This window comes from Bicyclus anynana, chromosome 27 (genome assembly GCF_947172395.1).
Source record: "Bicyclus anynana chromosome 27, ilBicAnyn1.1, whole genome shotgun sequence".
Lineage (NCBI taxonomy): Eukaryota > Metazoa > Arthropoda > Insecta > Lepidoptera > Nymphalidae > Bicyclus > Bicyclus anynana.
Genome location: NC_069109.1, coordinates 7,064,122 through 7,082,171, shown reverse-complemented (window position 1 = coordinate 7,082,171; position 18,050 = coordinate 7,064,122). Strand labels below are relative to the sequence as shown.

Here is an 18,050-nt window from a genome sequence, read left to right as displayed (position 1 = left end):
CTAACCCCTGTCAATCTGAGAGGAGACTCGAGCTCATCAGTGAGCCGAATGTGTTGGTCGACCGCCCACCAGGTGGACTGACGACACCAAGCGAGTCGAAGACATTCACTGGATGCAGGTGGCTCAGTATCGTGATGTTTGGAAGTGCCTACAAAAGGTCTATGTCCTGCAGAGGACTCCATCGGCTGATATGTATAGGTAGGTATGTAAGTAAAAAAACATTATTTTAAGAATAGATATATTTTGTAAATTAAATACAATTTCATAAATATTTTTGGAAACATTGGATAAATAAATTTATACATTTTTATAAATAACATTTATTTACATAGGTAAATACATCGAGAATTCAAAATATTTTATCAAATCAATTTTGCCGATAGAGGGCAGTATAATTATTAGATTAGTGAAATACAACAATCTTTGGTTTTTAAAATCTTCTCAAGTATTTACAGCAATTTATTATCTATATTATTATTTTGTGAATTATTTGGCGTATCAACTTTTAGTTCTCCATTTTGAGTGTTAACTTTATCTTCTTCAATGGAAGTCATAGACAATTGTCTTAAAATACTTTCAAATATTTTCGGCGCGCTTTTCGTATTTGGAAGGGAAATGTCAGTTTGCGTCGGCACGGACTCCCATCTCTTTTCCTCCTTAACCTCTAGCGGGATAACCGTCTCTTTCAAATCCAGAGACAAGTTTTTCTTTTTTATTTCAGTTTCAGGATTGGGCTTTTCGATTTTCAGCTCTTGTATTTTGTCTGAGCTAAAATCTCTGTCCTTAGTTTGTCGTTCAATAGCTTTTGTTAGAACATTACCTAGGATGTGAGCACATTTGATGACATTCTGTGTTTCACGCGGCGTCAAGCGTAAACCTTCGTTCCTGATTATGTTGTTTATGGTTTTTATGTTCTCTGGCGAACGTTTCCTAGAGCCGTCTGTTGAGAATTCTGTAAATAGTAGCAAATACAACGGGTATTTATTTATTCATTAAACATTCATAAACATCATCATCATTAAGATAATAAAAAAAAAACGAAAAATACGATGTATTATTTAGACCACGTAACTGAAGTAAAATTTCTTTCAAGAATAAAATGATACATGAAAGAGAAACTTAAAAAATAGAAGCGGCTAGTAGCGCCATCTCTTGTGTCGAACTAGCTTTACTTCAGCAGCGTGGGTCGGGTCTTCTCGTCCCAAGATGGTCGAGGATTGAGTACGGGCCTGGAAGCTTTGCCTCCTGGCATGGGTAAGACGCGAGGGAACCTTGCTCCCCCGGTGTTTTCTTCCAGCTCGTTACAGGGCTGAGGCCTATGGGTCGGGTTGAAGGTATAGTCTTCCTGCGCGTACTGCGATCTCTCGCTATCATTTGCTTGGAATGTAACTATCTTCCTACTACATAGTTAGTTCACAGTTATGTCGTTAATTTGAATTGAAATGATTTAATTGATTTAGAAAGAAAGAAAGAAAAGTTTATTCAGAATACACATCACACAAAGGAAAGAGAGAAAAAAACAGTAATTAAAATACATTTGAATTTAAAAATATTCAACGAATAGATATAGACAGTTGCATGCGGTGTTTACCTTTAAATAAATTTACATTTACTCATTGTATTCATTATATTTTAATTTATTGTAATATTTGTACAAACAGACTTAATAAAGAAAAAAAAATCAGCGCCCGGCTTACTTGTAGTGTCGTAGTCTAACAGTGTTACTGAAGATGGCGCTTTTAAAACTTAACGGTATGTCATTACAATCACTTTTCGCAATGTTAGAAGAAAAAGAACTACTTATATACACAGATTAATAGATACTACATATATATACATAGGTTATACTCGGACCGCAAGTGGCACGTCAAAACTAAGCTAATTAGCAAACCTAAGTTTATTCACCGCACTGTCATCGCGCCGTTGACATAATTATTGTGTGCCAGTAATAAACATCTAATGTGGTTTACGTAACCACTACTACCTACCTCTTTCCCTTTTCCCTCTTCTACCTCTTTTTTCTTCTAACATCATTGACTTTCGTAACAGCTCCCTCCCCAAGTTAAGCGTAAAGTCCTTTTCATGAAAGAAGTCCTCCATTAAATATTGGATAGAAGCAGGCGTTACTTTGCGGAAGTTCATCATGATTATATAATGATTTATTTATTTTGCTATCATCCGCGAAAAGATAGCAAAATAAATAAATCAATAAATCATTATATAAGAAGTCCTCCAGACGCGGCGCTAAAGTCTTAATGGCGCATAATGTCATTTGGTAATGGCGGTCCTATTGTCATTTGTGTAAGGCGCTGTCAATTTTAGTTCAGGTTTTAGCCTCAAATCAAAAAGACTCTACGTAGAAGCTTTAAAATAAAAAAAATTAAAAAAATAAGTAAAGATCTGTGCCCTCTACTCACCCAAGTCAGCCAGTTCAATGTCCTCCGAGCGGTAGGGCGTGGGGCACTGGTCGTAGTACCTGCCCACGGGCACTTTGGCCAGCGAGCTGTTGTAGTTCGCCCAGAAGTGGCCCCACTCGCCCTCGCCGCGCCCACACTCCGCCCATGTGCCCACGCTGAAACTGTATCATTGATTTTAGTGACTAGCGGACCCGGTCAAGCTTCGTTTTGACATAAGTGCACTTATTTTCTATCCCTACTCTACCCTTCTATACCTCTACCTCTACGCTACCCCTACCCACGTCTGGCTGGTGGGAGGCTTCGGCCGTGGCTAATTACCACCCTACCGACAAAGACGTACCGCCAAGCGATTTAGCGTTCCGGTACGATGTTGTGAAAGCCGAAAGGGGTGTGGATTTTCATCCTCCTCCTAACAAGTTCCCTAACAAAACCCGCTTCTATCTTGGACTGCATCGTCACTTGCCATCGGGTGAGATTGTTTTTCAAATTTTCTATTTGCTACCTACTACATTATCAATCAGTAACACTGACTTTTTATCTCCGCATTAAAAAAAATATTCCCCACGGAAAGAATTAAGCGGAGGAAACCGCGGGGTTGTGCTAATGATGAAGTAGACAGTACCTGTCCTGCAGATCCTGGCTCCGCGGAGACACCAGGGTGTCGGCGACGCCCGCCACGCTGTCGCCCGACGACGCGGCGGAGTACTCCGGAGACATGGACGAATAGTCCAGCTCGGTGCTGACCGCGCGACGCGTTGAATGCGCGCTGGAATATTCAAGGCAACTAGCTGACGCCGCGCTGTTTCACCCGCGTGGTTCCCGTTCCCGTAGGATTACGGGGATAATATATAGCTTGTAGTCTTCCTCGATAAATGGGCTATCTAACACCGAAAGAATTTTTCAAATCGGACCTGTAGTTCCTGAGATTAGCGCGTTCAAGCAGACAAATAAACTCTTCAGCTTTATAATATTAGTATAGATTAAGTTGTCCTGACAAATATTCTGAATATAACCTGTGTTCGAGAATTCTTATTTTCGTCACTTCTGTCTGTCTGTCAGTCTGCTAAAAGTATTGTATTGTTAAAATTAAAACTTTACAGTTTATTTATAGCTTAATATCCATAAAGTCATGTACTAAACTAAAGTCAAGTAACAATGGTTGAATGTTGAGTCAACTATTATTGTTCCGATAGTCGTTTCAGTCAATGGTCTTATAGCGAAAAGCTTCGACCAACACCTTAAGAAGCTTTCGCTTAACTGTTGGATCAAGAGTCGGATACAAAAGGCAGTGATTCTTGAGACGGCGCGTATTGTGAGGAGGTTCCTCACTCTGGAGCCCTGACCACGATCAACTTTTTACTGACTAATTGTTGATCGTCTCATCGAGATGAGCTACTCACGAAAAATTAACTTGATATCAGTTTAATATAGTAATTACAACTATGACTTTTTAAAAGTGCTTGTGAATTGAGCCTACTTGAAATAAATGAATTTTGATTTTGTTTTGCTGTTTTTGCGAAACGGCGAATCCAAGCGCCAAAAAATCTGAACCTAGCGCCTGTCCTAAAACATTAGCAATCATTTACTGAATGGCTATTGCTTATCTTTAGCAATCAAAAATAAAACTTGTAAAAAAAGTCTTGCAACTCTTCTACCGTAAAAAGTTGTGAGATGAATAACTTAATTCAGTCCCTTCTTAGGTTATAAACCGTTAAAATGGGCTAATTTTGATGATTTTTGGTTTACTTCATGATTCTCTTACCTATAAGTCCCGCTAGAAGAAGTCTTATAAACGCTATCCCTAGAAGACATGATGCTGTCTCTGCTCTTCTTGGATTCCAAAAGCCTCACATCCTTCTTGCCTTCTCTCTGGTAGCCCGACACTTGCACAGAAGAGCTGCGACCCTTCTGACAGATCTTCTTAGGTGTAGAAGTAGCGAGAGGAGTTATTTTGTCTTTCAAGCCGTATTTTAGGCTTAGATCTTCGAAATCTGATACCTGAGTGGATAAATAGTTGTTATTTTCCTCAAAATGAGGGTACAACACTGAATTCTATATGCTGGCGAGCAAATTCAAATAATCCCACTGCTATTTTAGACCCCCTCCTTTCATATGAAAGTTAAGTTTCAAGAAATTATATATCACATGTCTCAAACGGTGAAAGAAAACACCGTGAGGAAACCTGCATACCTGAGAATTTTCTCAATTCTCTGCGTGTGAGAACTATTGGCCTAACCCCTCTCATTCTAAGAGGAGACTCGTTCTCAGCAGTGAGCCGAATATGGATAGATAATAATGATGATAATTAAGAAACAAGTTTGTTGTAATATAGGACAGAAAAGAAAGAAGTAAAGTTGTGGTGTTTTAGGGGATAATTTCTAGATCTTATTAACTGATTTTGAAAATTCTTTTATCAATGGAAAGCCACGTTATTTGTAAGTGTCATAAATAATGTCAAAAATAAAAATAAGAGGAAGTGAAATAGGGGTTACAAAAACTGTGTAATGTGTGTGAAGAGTTTGTTTGTTTGTTTGTTTTAATCTCAGGAACTACTGGTCCGATTTGATATATTCTTTCAGTGTTAGATAGCCTATTTATCGAGGAAGGCTATAGGCTATATATTATTCACCTACTCCTACGGGAACGGGAACCACGCGGGTGAAACCGCGGGGCGTCAGCTAGTAACATATAGTCTTCCAATAATAAAGTTACATTTTTTAAAGCTTTCATTCATTCGTTCATTTATTCACTGTTCGTTCACTGTTTCATTTACTATTTCGTTCATTCATTCGTTCATCGGCATCGTTTGTTCAATGGACTTACCCTTACATTATCAGCCGATAGACATCCACTGCTGGACATAGGCCTCTTGATATCCTCGGTCCACCTAGTGGGGGGTCGACCAACACTGCGCTTTCCGGTGCGGGGTCGCCATTCCAACACCTTGGGACCCCAACGTCCATCGGCTCTTCGAACTATGTGGCCTGCCCACTGCCACTTCAGCTTCGCGACTCGCTGAGCTATGTCAGTGACTGGTTCGTCTGCGGATCTCCTCATTCCTGATTCAATCACACAGAGAAACTCTCAGCATAGCTCGCTCCATTGCCCGCTAATAAGGCCTGAGCCTTCTAAAAACGCCCATAGTTAGGACTAAGCAATATACCTGGGATAAGTCCAAAGAAGCATCATCTTCTATGGACGCCTCTCGACTGCTGCACTTGGCAGTGTTACTCCTCTTGGGAGAGTCAGTCCCTCTCTTGGACTTGAGCAGGGAGTCGGAGGACTGTCTGCGGTGGTAGCCTGGGAGGGAGTTCGCTCGGTCTCCTCTGAAATAAATAGTCACAGAATAAAGATGATCCAGAATGAGTCTTCAGCGTGGTGAAGCTCATAAAAAAAAATTGTCACGCCGCCTGTCACGCGTGTCTGTCACTCCTTGACACTTTTTTCTTTGAAACTTTTTTCATAATTTGTATTTAAAAATTTAACACTAACAACAATTACGTAAATAAACAATCTATACTTATAATAAATCTGTAGAGAGGTCAATTCTGTACATGAAATATATTTCCAAAATAACTATCAGGGGGTGATTAGTGATCGATACTGATGCCAAAAATGCAATCAGTAAAATTTTTGTCTGTCTGTCTGTCTGTCTGTCTGTCTGTCTGTCTGTCTGTCTGTATGTTCTTTATAGAAACAAAAACTACTGGACGGATTTTAACGAAACTTGGTACAATTATTCAACATACTCCTGGGCAGGTTATAGTATACTTTTCATTACGCTACCATCAATAGGAGCAGAGCAGTGAAGAGAAATGTTGAGAAAACGGGAGAAGTTACTCAATTTTTCAAGATTCCGTCGCGTGTACAGCCTTAATGGTTAAAGCTACATAGAAATCATGTATGACGGAAATGTTCTCCTTAAAATTATCTATAAAAACACAACAGCACATATATGTCTATCTTTTATGGTTGACTCACAATAACACGTGTAACTCCCTATAGCTTAGCAGTTCGGAGCTTTCTAATTATATTTGTCTACTCTCATGTTTATAACACTCGTCAGTCATGATCACTCTAATAAGAAAGTTAACATTATTACCTATTCAATAAAAAAAGAATCATAAAAATCGGTAAAGAAACACCAAAGTTATACATGAAATACGCTAAGCCATCGCGCGTGAATACTAATTCATGCTGCAAGGATTATTTTTGTGTAACGGTTGCCGCGCTCGACGCGACTCGCGGTGGGAGGAATAAATAAAGAAGTGCAGCCTTAATGAGTAGGGTAGGGGTAGGGTAGGGTAGGGTAGGGGTAGGGGTAGGGTAGGGGTAGGGCAGGGGTAGGGTAGGGTAGGGTAGGGGTAGGGTTGGGATAGGGTAGGGTAGGGGTAGGGTAGAGGTAGGTTAGGGTAGGGGTAGTTGAAAGTTTACAACGACTTTCACGCGGACGAAATCGCGGGCGTCCGCTAGTCATGAATAAAAATACTCCATCTTAATAATTTCTTTAGTTTTTTGGAACAGTTTTTAAACTTTAAAAACACAAGACACCATTTTTCTTGAATAATAATAAGTTACTGAAGCGACGCTTCGTGTCATACTGACTCGTGAATGTATTCGTTTTTGAATTTTGTATTTGAAGCGGCTACGACACCGTCGTGTTCCGTCGCTCTATCTACCTATTATTGTTTAATCTGTATAAATAGTATTCAGTACAGGTTTAAGGTAACTTGAGATATGTCACTATAAGATATGTCACTGCCGCATCGATATCGGTCCAGCCGGGGATCGAACCCAGGACCTCGGTCTTGTAAATCCACTGCTCATACCCCTGCGCCAAGGAGGCCGTTAAAGAATTTAACACTGTTTTTTAACATACATTTAACAATAAAAAAATACATTATCGTCTTAAGCCTACCAACCCGAATTCGAGCAGTGTGGTGGGTTAAACTCTATAAGTTACCGTCTTCTGTATGATGATGATGATGATGATGAAAGTCTTACCGTTTCAATAGTTGTTTTCCAGTTACAACAAAATCTGGATTCAATTGCTTATATACTTTCTTCGGTGTAGAAGAGCTAGAAGTAGGCGGCGTACTCTTCTCTGGCTCCTTCTTTATACTGCTCCTTCTGGAGAACGGGCCGGAGTTCCTTCTAGAGCCTGGTCTACTTCTGGTGCTTTCTGGGTCTTCCCATTCGGAGTTATGCATTTTGGACTGAAAATGTAAATAAGATACAGTAAAAGCCAATTCGCGGGAAATACGTTTTTTAAATGTGTCGCGAATACAGAAATCGTGAATATGGAATGTTATTATATATGGGACTAGCTGACGCCGCGCGGTTTCGTCCGCGTGGTTCCCGTTCCCGTAAGAATACAGGGATAATATATAGCCTATAGCCTTCCTCGATAAATGGGCTATGTAACACTGAAAGAATTTTTCAAATCGGACCAGTAGTTTCTGAGATTAGAGCGTTCAATCAAACAAACAAACTCTTCAGCTTTATTATATTAGTATAGATTATAAGGGATACATTCTTGGGTGACAAAGTAAATAACAAATATATAAAGGAAAAACAATTAATTGAAGTTATTGACTAACTATTATCTTCAGTCTTAGACAATGGTTTGAAGGAAAAATCAAAAATCAAAATCAACAAAAATCATTTATTTCAAGTAGGCTCAGTTTACAAGCACTTTTGACACGTCAGTTGACTATTTGTAAATATTCTACCACCGGTTCGGAAGGCAGGTTCTGCTGAGAAGATACCGGCAAGAAACTCAACAGTTGCTCTTTTTAAAAAATCATACAAAATTGTAATTTACAATTGATGACAACATTATAATTTCTTATAGTTTTACTTTTTGTGTGAAGGTCCAATGGCCTCCAAGCGCTTTTATCGTTAAGGAACTCATCAATAGTGTAGTAACCTCGACTAAGTAAATGTTTTTTAACACATTGCTTAAAGCTATGCATTGGCAGGTCCATCACAGTCTTGGGGATCTTGTTATAGAAGAGTACACCCAACAAAACTACAAAAGATTTTTTTACTTTTTGGAGACGACATGCAGAAATAACTAACTTATGCCCGTGTCTAGTAAGACGTGGGTTTAAATCTCCTTTTCGTTTGTACAAATTAATATTTTGTTTTACATATATACTCGAAATTTACTTAGATGACTTTTTTACACAACAATAATGGCCGACTATGAATCAAAGACAATCAGTAGGGTTGAGAAGTTAACGGCGGGCATCGGAACGATATCAAGTAGGTATCGTTATAACTGAAATACCTAAACTAAAACATCCGTTACTATACTACGTTATCTTAAAAGGGAACGTATAGTAACGTTTGTCGGTTGTGTGCATTTTAAGAAATTAAATATCACGTGTCACAAACGGTGAACGGTGCACGGTTTATGCCTATGGGTACGCGTGGTTAAGAAATGGGGTAATCTTTTTTTATTATTATTATAAATATACTTAAACAATACACATCACTATCTAGCACCAAAGTAAGCATACAGAGTAGCTTGTGTTATGGGTGCTAAGATAGTTGATATTATAGTATTAATATACAATTATATACTACATATAAATACTTATATACACTCATGCTCATCACACAAATATTTTCCAGTTGTGGGAATCGAACCCACAGCCGTGGATGCAAAAAGCAGGGTCACTACCCACTGCGCCACGCGGCCGTCTCTTTCTTTAATCTTTTGGGGACGTACTAACGTCCAAGATTTGCTTATACTTCAAAAAAGTGTGCACGTATCCACGTACATACTGGGTGTAAGGGACATGATACCGAAAACTGCGTGAAGAGGTTAAATTTAGTTTCCACAACGATATTTTAAATAACAATTACGTGGGAAATGAGAAAATTCAGATTTTGAAAATTTTGAGCACGCAATGTACAGCTAACAATGCGATAACAACGCTCCGCAATCTACTGTGTACGTACGAGTAGGTACGTACGCATCGACAGCAAATCGGCTGGCTACACTTACCTATCTAATACCTATTTTTTATACTTTACAAGTTTTTAACTAGGTACAGGTAATTAACTTACTTCAGGTTGTTTCTCGTTTACGAGACGTTCTGTCGTCATAGTAGGTACAATATTCATGAGTACTGAATTGATTTGATCTAAGCATTTCAAGACTTCTCAGTCAACACACACAAACACACACAATACAAACGACACAATTGTATGAGTATTCGTTACAGAAAATCACTACTAACATAACATAGAACATACACAAAGGTTTTGAATTTTGGTTTGTTTGTCAACAGACCGCCGAACACGAACTAAAGAAAAAATAGCGTAGCGTCTAGCGAAAGGACCTAAAGTTTCAATATTTTGATAAAAATTTTAATAAAAAAAATTCAACCGACTTCCAACTCAAAAAATAACTTTAACTAAAAAGCAAAAAATAACATCCTACCTATGTGCTACCTTCTGATCAGTTTGAAGGCGGTGCCAAGCCAGTGATGTTTTAATTGAATACGTTTAAACTACAAAATTTCTGTGGTTATTCCAGAAACAGCTTTAATTAAAACACAACACTGGCTTGGCACCGCCTTCAAACTGATCAGAAGGTAGCACATAGGTAGGATGTTATTTTTTGCTTTTTAGTTAAAGTTATTTTTTGAGTTGGAAGTCGGTTGAATTTTTTTTATTAAAATTTTTATTTTTTTATTTTTAGTGTTAGCATACCTACTGCGTGTGTACAGTCACAACCTATCTAAGTGGAAAGTTCTTATCAATACAAAATTATCAAGTCCAAACACAAGGTAGCTACTGTGAGCCGTCGAGGAGTTCTCTTCACTGTGCTTCGTCTTCATCACCAGACCCTTAATACAGTCGCAATCCATCTAGGTGGAAAGTTCTCATCAATACAAATTTATCAAGTCCAAACACAAGGTAGCTACTGTGAACCGTCGAGGAGTTCTCTTCACTGTCCCTCGTCTTCATCACCAGACCCTTAATACAGACACAATCCTTCTAGGTGGAAAGTTCTCATCAATACAAATTTATCAAGTCCAAACACACGGTAGCTACTGTGAACCGTCGAGGAGTTCTCTTCACTGTCCCTCGTCTTCATAATAGACCCTTAATACAGTCACAATCCATCTAGGTGGTAAGTTCTTATCAATACAAATTTATCAAGTCCAAACACAAGGTAGCTAGCTACTGTGAACCGTTGAGGAGTTCTCTTCACTGTCCCTCGTCTTCATCACCAGACCCTTAATACAGTCACAACCCATATAGGTGGAAAGTACTCATCAATACAAATTAATCAAGCCCAAACAAAAGGTGACTGCTGTAAATCCTTGACGAGTTCCATCGTCTGTGTTTCGGCTCCATCATCAGACCAACTCCAAACCTTCATAAAGTTGTAGTGGTTTAAAATACCTTATGGAAACACTAACAAACGTACTAGCCGTCTCTACAACTTTCGAAAGTTCCCCTCAATTGCTCCAGGATGCCATCATCAGATCCTGACATGAAAAAAATGGGACCACCCAGGAAGTAAATCCTACAAAACAAAAAAAGAATTTTCAAAATCGGTCCATAATTGACGGAATTATCGCTGGACATACATAAAAAAAAAAAAAAAAAAAAAAAAAACATACATACAGCCGAACGTAGAACCTCCTCCTTTTTGGAAGTCGGTTAAAAAATACCTATTAACCACGCCGCGCGGCTTAGGTTAGAGAGAGATAGCAATTATTTTCCTCGGCACCGGCGGCGGTCGGCAATACAACGTCGCGCAGTTTGTTTGTGACTTTGTATAGATAGATACCTATTAGTCGTGACCTGCCTATTTGACCTCTTGGAAAACAGCTGATCGCGCGCATTTTGCAAATTAAATTTACATTGCTAGTTTTTGTTAAAATCTTGATTTGACGATTTTTATTAAAAATCGTATTGAGATAATGTTATCCATACCAGTGTTTGAATAATGCTACTATTCGTAAGATATCTTTTACGCTATAGAATAACGTGAGCATATATATTGTATAACATTTTTATTAAAAAACTATTTTTTAAAATAAAATGATTATAAAATATTTCATTTTCCCATCTTTAAACTAACAACATATCAATTATTAAAGAATCATTCATTATCATTTATCGATAAGTTAACACTCGATGTTATTTACCCATCCTTGCTTTTCATAGACAATCTAGCGTTACGAAATGTCAAATTGCCGTAATCGTAGTTAAGCTGTGCAAATTAATCTTGTTGTGATTTTGTTTTTCAGAAAATAAATGTGAATAAATCGTAAATTCGGTGTAGTTTTTGGTGTAATTCGTACTGTATGCGTATAATAAAGGATTTAGACACTTTGTTCTTTAGAAATTACGTATAACGTAAGTGAAATATGTGATTTTAGTGACAAGACGGGTTTGTTTTGGTGATAAGACTTCTAAGAAAATTTTTGGTATACTATACTGTTATATACTATCTTGTTTGACAGTCTTTAAAAGCTTATATTCACAGTGATTTTAAGCAGTGGCATTTTTAAACCATCCATTCGCAATTTCGGCAATAGGTATTTGCAAGTTAAAGTTTAAAGCAGATTTTACATCAGTTTCATCAGTCAGATGCGCGAATAACGAAATATTTAGCCGCGAATATAGTAATTGGGTCGCGATTTTTTAATCTGCGAATAGTGAAAACGTGAATAAAGGAAGCGTGAATAATGTGCTTTTACTGTACTTAAGCCGAGCCGTGATAGCCCAGTGGATACGACCTCTGCCTTTGATTTCGGAGGGTGTGGGTTTCAAATCCGATCCGGGCATGCACCTCCAACTTTTCAGTTGTGTGCATTTTAAGAAATTATATATCACGTGTCTCAAACGGTGAAGGAAAACATCGTGAGGAGATCTGCATACCAGAGAATTCTCCTAATTCTCTGCGTGTGTGAAGTCTGCCAATCCGCATTGAGCCAACGTGGTGGACTATTGGCCTAACCCCTCTCATTCTAAGAGGAGACTCGAGCTCAGCAGTGTGCCGAATATGGGTTCATAATGATGATGACTGTACTTACAAACTACTACACCGATTTCAATAATTCTTTCAGCAATATGAAGTAACATAAACAGGGATTAATATAGGCTATATTTTATTCCAGTTTTCCTACAGGAATGGTAACTACCGCGGAAGGTCGGCTAGTGAAGAATTTACATTCAACTCCTGTAATATATTAATAGCAATTTTAATGCTGTAACATTTGCTTGAATAAAAACTAGATCGAATTAAACAACGCAATAGGGATGATGACAGTTTTTTAAATTGTATATAAATTAAGAGTATACTAATAGTAAAGCAATTTTGTAAAGTAACAGGATATCTGCGATCATTACTTTCGGAGCTACAGGGATTTAAAGGGTCAGATTTGCGGCGCTGTCGCGGATCCCTGAAAAACGTTACCATTACCACTTAGTTCCCCATACAAAATGGTACGAATTAATGACGTCGTAGGACATAATGATCGTTAGATTTGTATGGGCGTTTTTCAAATTCCATTCCAAATTTCAACCAAATCGCTTCAGTAGTAGCGGCATTAATGAGTAACAAACATCCAAACAAACATCCATACAAACTTTCGCGCTTATTATAGCAGTAAGAACAAGGATACACTTCAACGAAGTGACTATTCAACTCACCTTTTCCAATAATCCAAAATATAGTATCACTTATTCAAAATCACCAATATTTCAGTATATTAATATTCAACACGTATGTCTGTATGTCCCACACTGCCAGCACTGACCCGCAAGGGTTATAAGCGTTTGACACGCTTCACTACACACAAGCGGACACTGTGACGAGCGGAGCGGGCGCGGGAGCGACTGAACGAGCGGAATGGAGAAAATAATATGAATATATGTAGTGTCGTGTGTAGTTTTATGCTGTCATAAGGATAGGGTATTTATTGACTGTCTGTAACTTTTATATATGAATAAAATTATTTTCTTTCTTTCTAAATGTTTCATAGCTCATGCTGCTATCTTATTAAGTTCGGTAGACAATTATGGAGTTTGAACCATGAGGGATTTGGGACTTTGCGAGGTTTTAAAGGTCCCAGACCTCAATTTGTTTAAGTATAAAGAGTATTTTGTAATATTTTCTATAGAATATCTTACGAAATTTTGTCCTACTTGAGGACGTCAGCATGGAATTTAGTTTTTCACAAATCCTTCGAGTACTATTAATTTTTCCGGGATGCAAACTAGCCTGTGTGTTAATGCAGACTATAATCTATCACTACTTCAAATTTTAGGTGATTCGGTTCAGTAGCAGAGGCGTGAAAGAGTAACAAACATTCATACCATCAAAATCATCAGGTTTTCGAAAATCTCGAGAATCCATGGGTTTTTTCGGGATAAAAAGTAGTATATGTATTAATCCAATTTCAGCCAAATCACTTTAGTAGTAGCGCCGTTAAAGAGTAACAAACATCCAAACAAACATACTTCTATACAAATTTTCGCGTTTATAGTATCAGTAGGAAGTTGCTAGATAATTAGCTTCATGGCAACGATTTGAATAACTATAACACTACTAAATATTATACTTTAAGGGGTCTCTATAGAAGGTTTGAAACGAAACTAAGTGCCTGTCCACATGATTTTTCACATAAGTCAGAGAAAAAATTAGCTTTCACGGTTGAGGGTCTGGACCCTTAAAAATTGCCTTTCAAATTTACCATGGTTCTTGATATGGAAGGAGCATAGGGTGGTAAACTTTCAGTATTTTTACAATGTTTCAGGGTTTTTCAATCTATTTTTATTAATTTAATGAGTTAGGTAAAATAAATGTAGCTGTAAATCGGGAGTACTCCTCCGGAAGACCCCTACTGTGTAAACCTCTCGCCTGTGCACTGTGTGACACCCTTAAGGGTTGGTGGTCATTCGTGCGTGTAGACAACCCTAGCACAGACGTGAGCGGCTATTGAGTTACTTTTATTTACTGTTTTTATTTACTGTTAATAAAAAAAGCCTTTTATTTGAACCTTATTAAGCATATCTTACAATAGTTTATACAATACAAAATATTACAGAATATTTAAATATTCTATCGTTTAAACATTCAAAACTTTTCGTATATTTCGTTCTTATTTAGTTTCTGTAGGTCCGTTTGCCAATCGGCAAAGGCCTCCTCCAACCTTCTCCATTCATGTCTTTCTCTGGCTACTCTAGTCCAGGTTTTCCCAGCAACCTGTCTGATATTATCTTCCCATCTTTTTTGTTGCCTTCCTCTGTTCCTTTTCCTTTACTGTTACTGATTTAAAAATGTTAATTTTACTCGTTGCGTTAGCTTCGTTAGTCCAATTGTTACCCGATTGTAAGAAGGGATATGTTTTTCGCGCGTATCTAGTATGTATGTATGTAATATTCTTTATTACCTCATATCTTCCAAACCGCTGAACGGATTTACGTAATTAAGATATCGTTAGATTTGTCTTAACAACCCAAGTGTTCTTAGATAGGTGATGTTAAAAAAAAACCAACACGACGACTGTGAGACGCTATAGACTCCAGGTGAAAATTTTCATTTCCAATATAGCGATATGTGTATCAAATTCAAAGGCTCATCAAGAGGATTTCAAGAAATTATTATAATAAAAAGAATTATTTGTTTAATTTTTACAGAATCAACAATTTTGAATAAAATACAAAAGTTAGCTTTTTCTTGAATATTTTTGTAAAAATTTGTAACTCTTAAAAATTTAATATGAAAATTACAAGATGTAAAAAATTAATAAATTAATTAAACAAATAAAAAACCCGACTGCATAAATTATACAAAAACTGAAAAGAAAAAAAACAAGCTCAGTCCAGAAGTGTAGAAAGCAATTAGAAAACAGTCGGGACCTTAGATATTGGATAGAATGATTTTCGTCTACATTATTTACAGGTCCCGACTGAGGTAATAAAGAATATTACATACATACATACATACATACATACATACATACAAAAACATACATATAAGATACGCGCGAAAAACAACCCTTCATGCAGTCGGGTAAAAAAGGATCTCAAGTATATTTCATTTGTTAATTTTTCTGAAAAGACATCGCTAAGAGTGAGTACATCAGTAGAGGTTCTGCTTAGCGGGAGGGATCGAACCACCACCTCTGGATGACGAGTCCCCTTTACCACTGAGCTATTCTGGATTCACAGTAGAAGAATAATTGCTTTTCTATCTGAATTCGTTTAAAAATATAAGGAAATTCGTCTCCACGTATTTCTTTATTCCGTTTTCAAGTTTTCATCTCCAGTGAACTGAGGTTATTGCCAACCTTCAACGTTACGTAATATTATAATATATTATATATTACAGCCTATAAATACCCCTGGCCTGTAACATTACTGGCCTAATTTACCACAGATAGCAGGACAAGGGTCGCGGGTTCGAATTTAGTAAATCTATACTAATTTTAGCCGTGATAGCCCAGTGGATATGACTTCTGCTTTCAAATTTGAGGGCGTAGGTTCGAATCCGGTCAAAGGCACCTCTAACTTTCCAGTTATGTGCAGTTCAAGAAATTAAATATCACGTGTCTCAAACGGTGAAGGAAAAACATCGTGAGCAAACCTGGATACCTACCAGAGAATTTTCTTAATAGGGATGATGACTAGGTTTGAATATATTGATTTTTATGATACATTCGGGTAAATAAGGTCAATGTTAACTAATTTATACTCAAAATCAAAGATTGTCTGGATATTTGCAAAATAAATATGATTATAAAATTTCAAAATCTATTAAAAATCTTTTTTTTTAGTTAGATGAAAATTACATAATACAGTTTTACAATTTTACAATATAAAAATTACATTTTTGACTTCCTTACATTAAATGTGACATTTTTAATAAATGAACTATAAAAAAGTGAGAAAGAATAACCAAATATCTGCAAATATACTGGGTACGGGGAAATAGAATATTGATGATTCGGTTATTAATTAATAATTTCATGACCTTCGGAAGTTTTTCAAAATTTTAAATTTTTATGATGTAAAAAATAGATTAAATAAAATATGATCACTTTCCAGCAGATGTGATAGTTGTTTGTGAGCGCGACACGCTTCCACATTCGGCTTTCACAAATACCAATACATAATTCTCAAATACCTACACATTAGAGGCGGTCATTAGCTAACTGCTAGTCCGGAATGGTCGGAAATTTGATCTACTAGTAGTAGAACAAGCTAGCACGCAGAGGCGTCTCTAGCTCACTCAACTCCCTCTAGTACATAAACGTGATGAGCACTGTTAAAATTTATAACTATAAAGACTATTTTCAACTAAAATTTGACTAATTGTAATATTTGACATTTTTAAAAAACTATGACATGGCTCTCTTATATTGTTTTTTTTTGTAATGTAATTTTTATTTTTTATTTTATTGTAGCTTTTGTAATTTACTCATTGTTTTATTGACACTAGTTTCATTAATATTTTGCACGCCTATAACGGCAAAACGTGTTCGGATCGAATATTTATATATTTAATTTTTATAACAAATGTTTATAACCTATGTTTAAAGCAAATAAATAAATTATTATTATTATTATTCAAATGAATTAAACTCTCACGCCCAGTACAAAATAAATATATATAAAAATATATATAGGAACATAAATAAACTTACTTAAATACGCAAAATAACTAAACTTAAATATACATTACATAAATACATATAATACTGGGCGGTGGATTCACTCCGGCAGCAATGAAATACGTAGGCACAGTAAAGTTTTACTGTGACGTAGGTACAAACAGCACTTCAACTTAACTTAAACTGTAGCAAACAAAAACCTTATAAATAGTTACCTATTTGCCTCTCTTTGCTAAAAGTAGACACATTTATTTAAGAAAAGCTTTAAATTCCATGCAAAATGTAGGTATGTATATGTAAACCGGAGTATTTTTTTACGTGAGGTTATACCGCATTTGGACCCGCCAGCATAACCCGCGATATGAAACAGCTCTCGAAAACTTATTTTGAGAGAGCCGCCACCCACCCCAACCAACTAGTGGTTGAGGCTTGTAGCTACATCCCCGATACCAACATTTATCTAGACGCCCAAAAAATGTCCTTTACGATCCAGACGATGACATAACAACCGACAATGCTTCCCAGGCAACACAAACACAAGCTACACAGCGTCTTCGTCGGCGAAGAGGTCCTCAATATCTGACGTTACTCAAACGTGGGCTTTTACCTTTCCCAAACGGCCCTCTAAGCCGAAGTCCGAGTCTCAGAAGAAACGCCCTTAGAGAGTCGTTCCGCCCATTTACTCTGCTTCTGCCTTCAGGCCCCATCAGGCGATGCTTCTGCGCTCGCCCAAACCCCCCGGTGACGCTGGTGAGGTCCCATAAGGAGCCTAAGGCACACAATCATAAAAAAAAATAATAACTCGCGCAGTGAGTTGCTCGGGCGCCCCTGAGATCGCGGCGCCCCCTGCACTATAGGCAAAGACGCCTGCCAGCACCAGCCTACCGCGTTTTATCTAGGCGGAATATTTGTTAGCCCTTGGTCTTACCATAGACAATATTGCCGTGAAAGTGATAGCCCAGTGGATGACCTCTACTTTCCG

At 37.3% G+C, this 18,050-nt stretch overlaps 1 protein-coding gene across 1 annotated transcript; it reads right to left on the bottom strand.

The window, feature by feature from the left end:
• Positions 1-269: 269 nt before the first annotated feature.
• On the bottom strand, positions 270-13,199 carry LOC112047812 (uncharacterized). Its single transcript, XM_024085066.2, has 7 exons — positions 13,104-13,199; positions 7,422-7,633; positions 5,581-5,743; positions 4,180-4,415; positions 3,040-3,183; positions 2,418-2,578; positions 270-952 (listed from the first exon to the last, which is right to left on the bottom strand). The coding sequence occupies exons 2-7, from the start codon at positions 7,625-7,627 to the stop codon at positions 450-452; spliced, it is 1,413 nt and encodes a 470-aa protein (XP_023940834.2). The 5' UTR covers positions 7,628-7,633; positions 13,104-13,199; the 3' UTR covers positions 270-449.
• Between the last annotated feature and the right edge of the window lie 4,851 nt (positions 13,200-18,050).

What these genes read in the sequence shown, in the direction of transcription:
- LOC112047812 (XM_024085066.2), bottom strand. Translation starts at nt 7,627, where the DNA reads ATGCATAACTCCGAATGGGAAGACCCAGAAAGCACCAGAAGTAGACCA. An exon ending in CTTCTTTGGACTTATCCCAG is followed by an intron (nt 4,416 to 5,580) that starts GTATATTGCTTA and finishes TTATCCACTCAG; the next exon opens with GTATCAGATTTCGAAGATCT. An exon ending in CATTGAACTGGCTGACTTGG is followed by an intron (nt 953 to 2,417) that starts GTGAGTAGAGGG and finishes TACTATTTACAG; the next exon opens with AATTCTCAACAGACGGCTCT.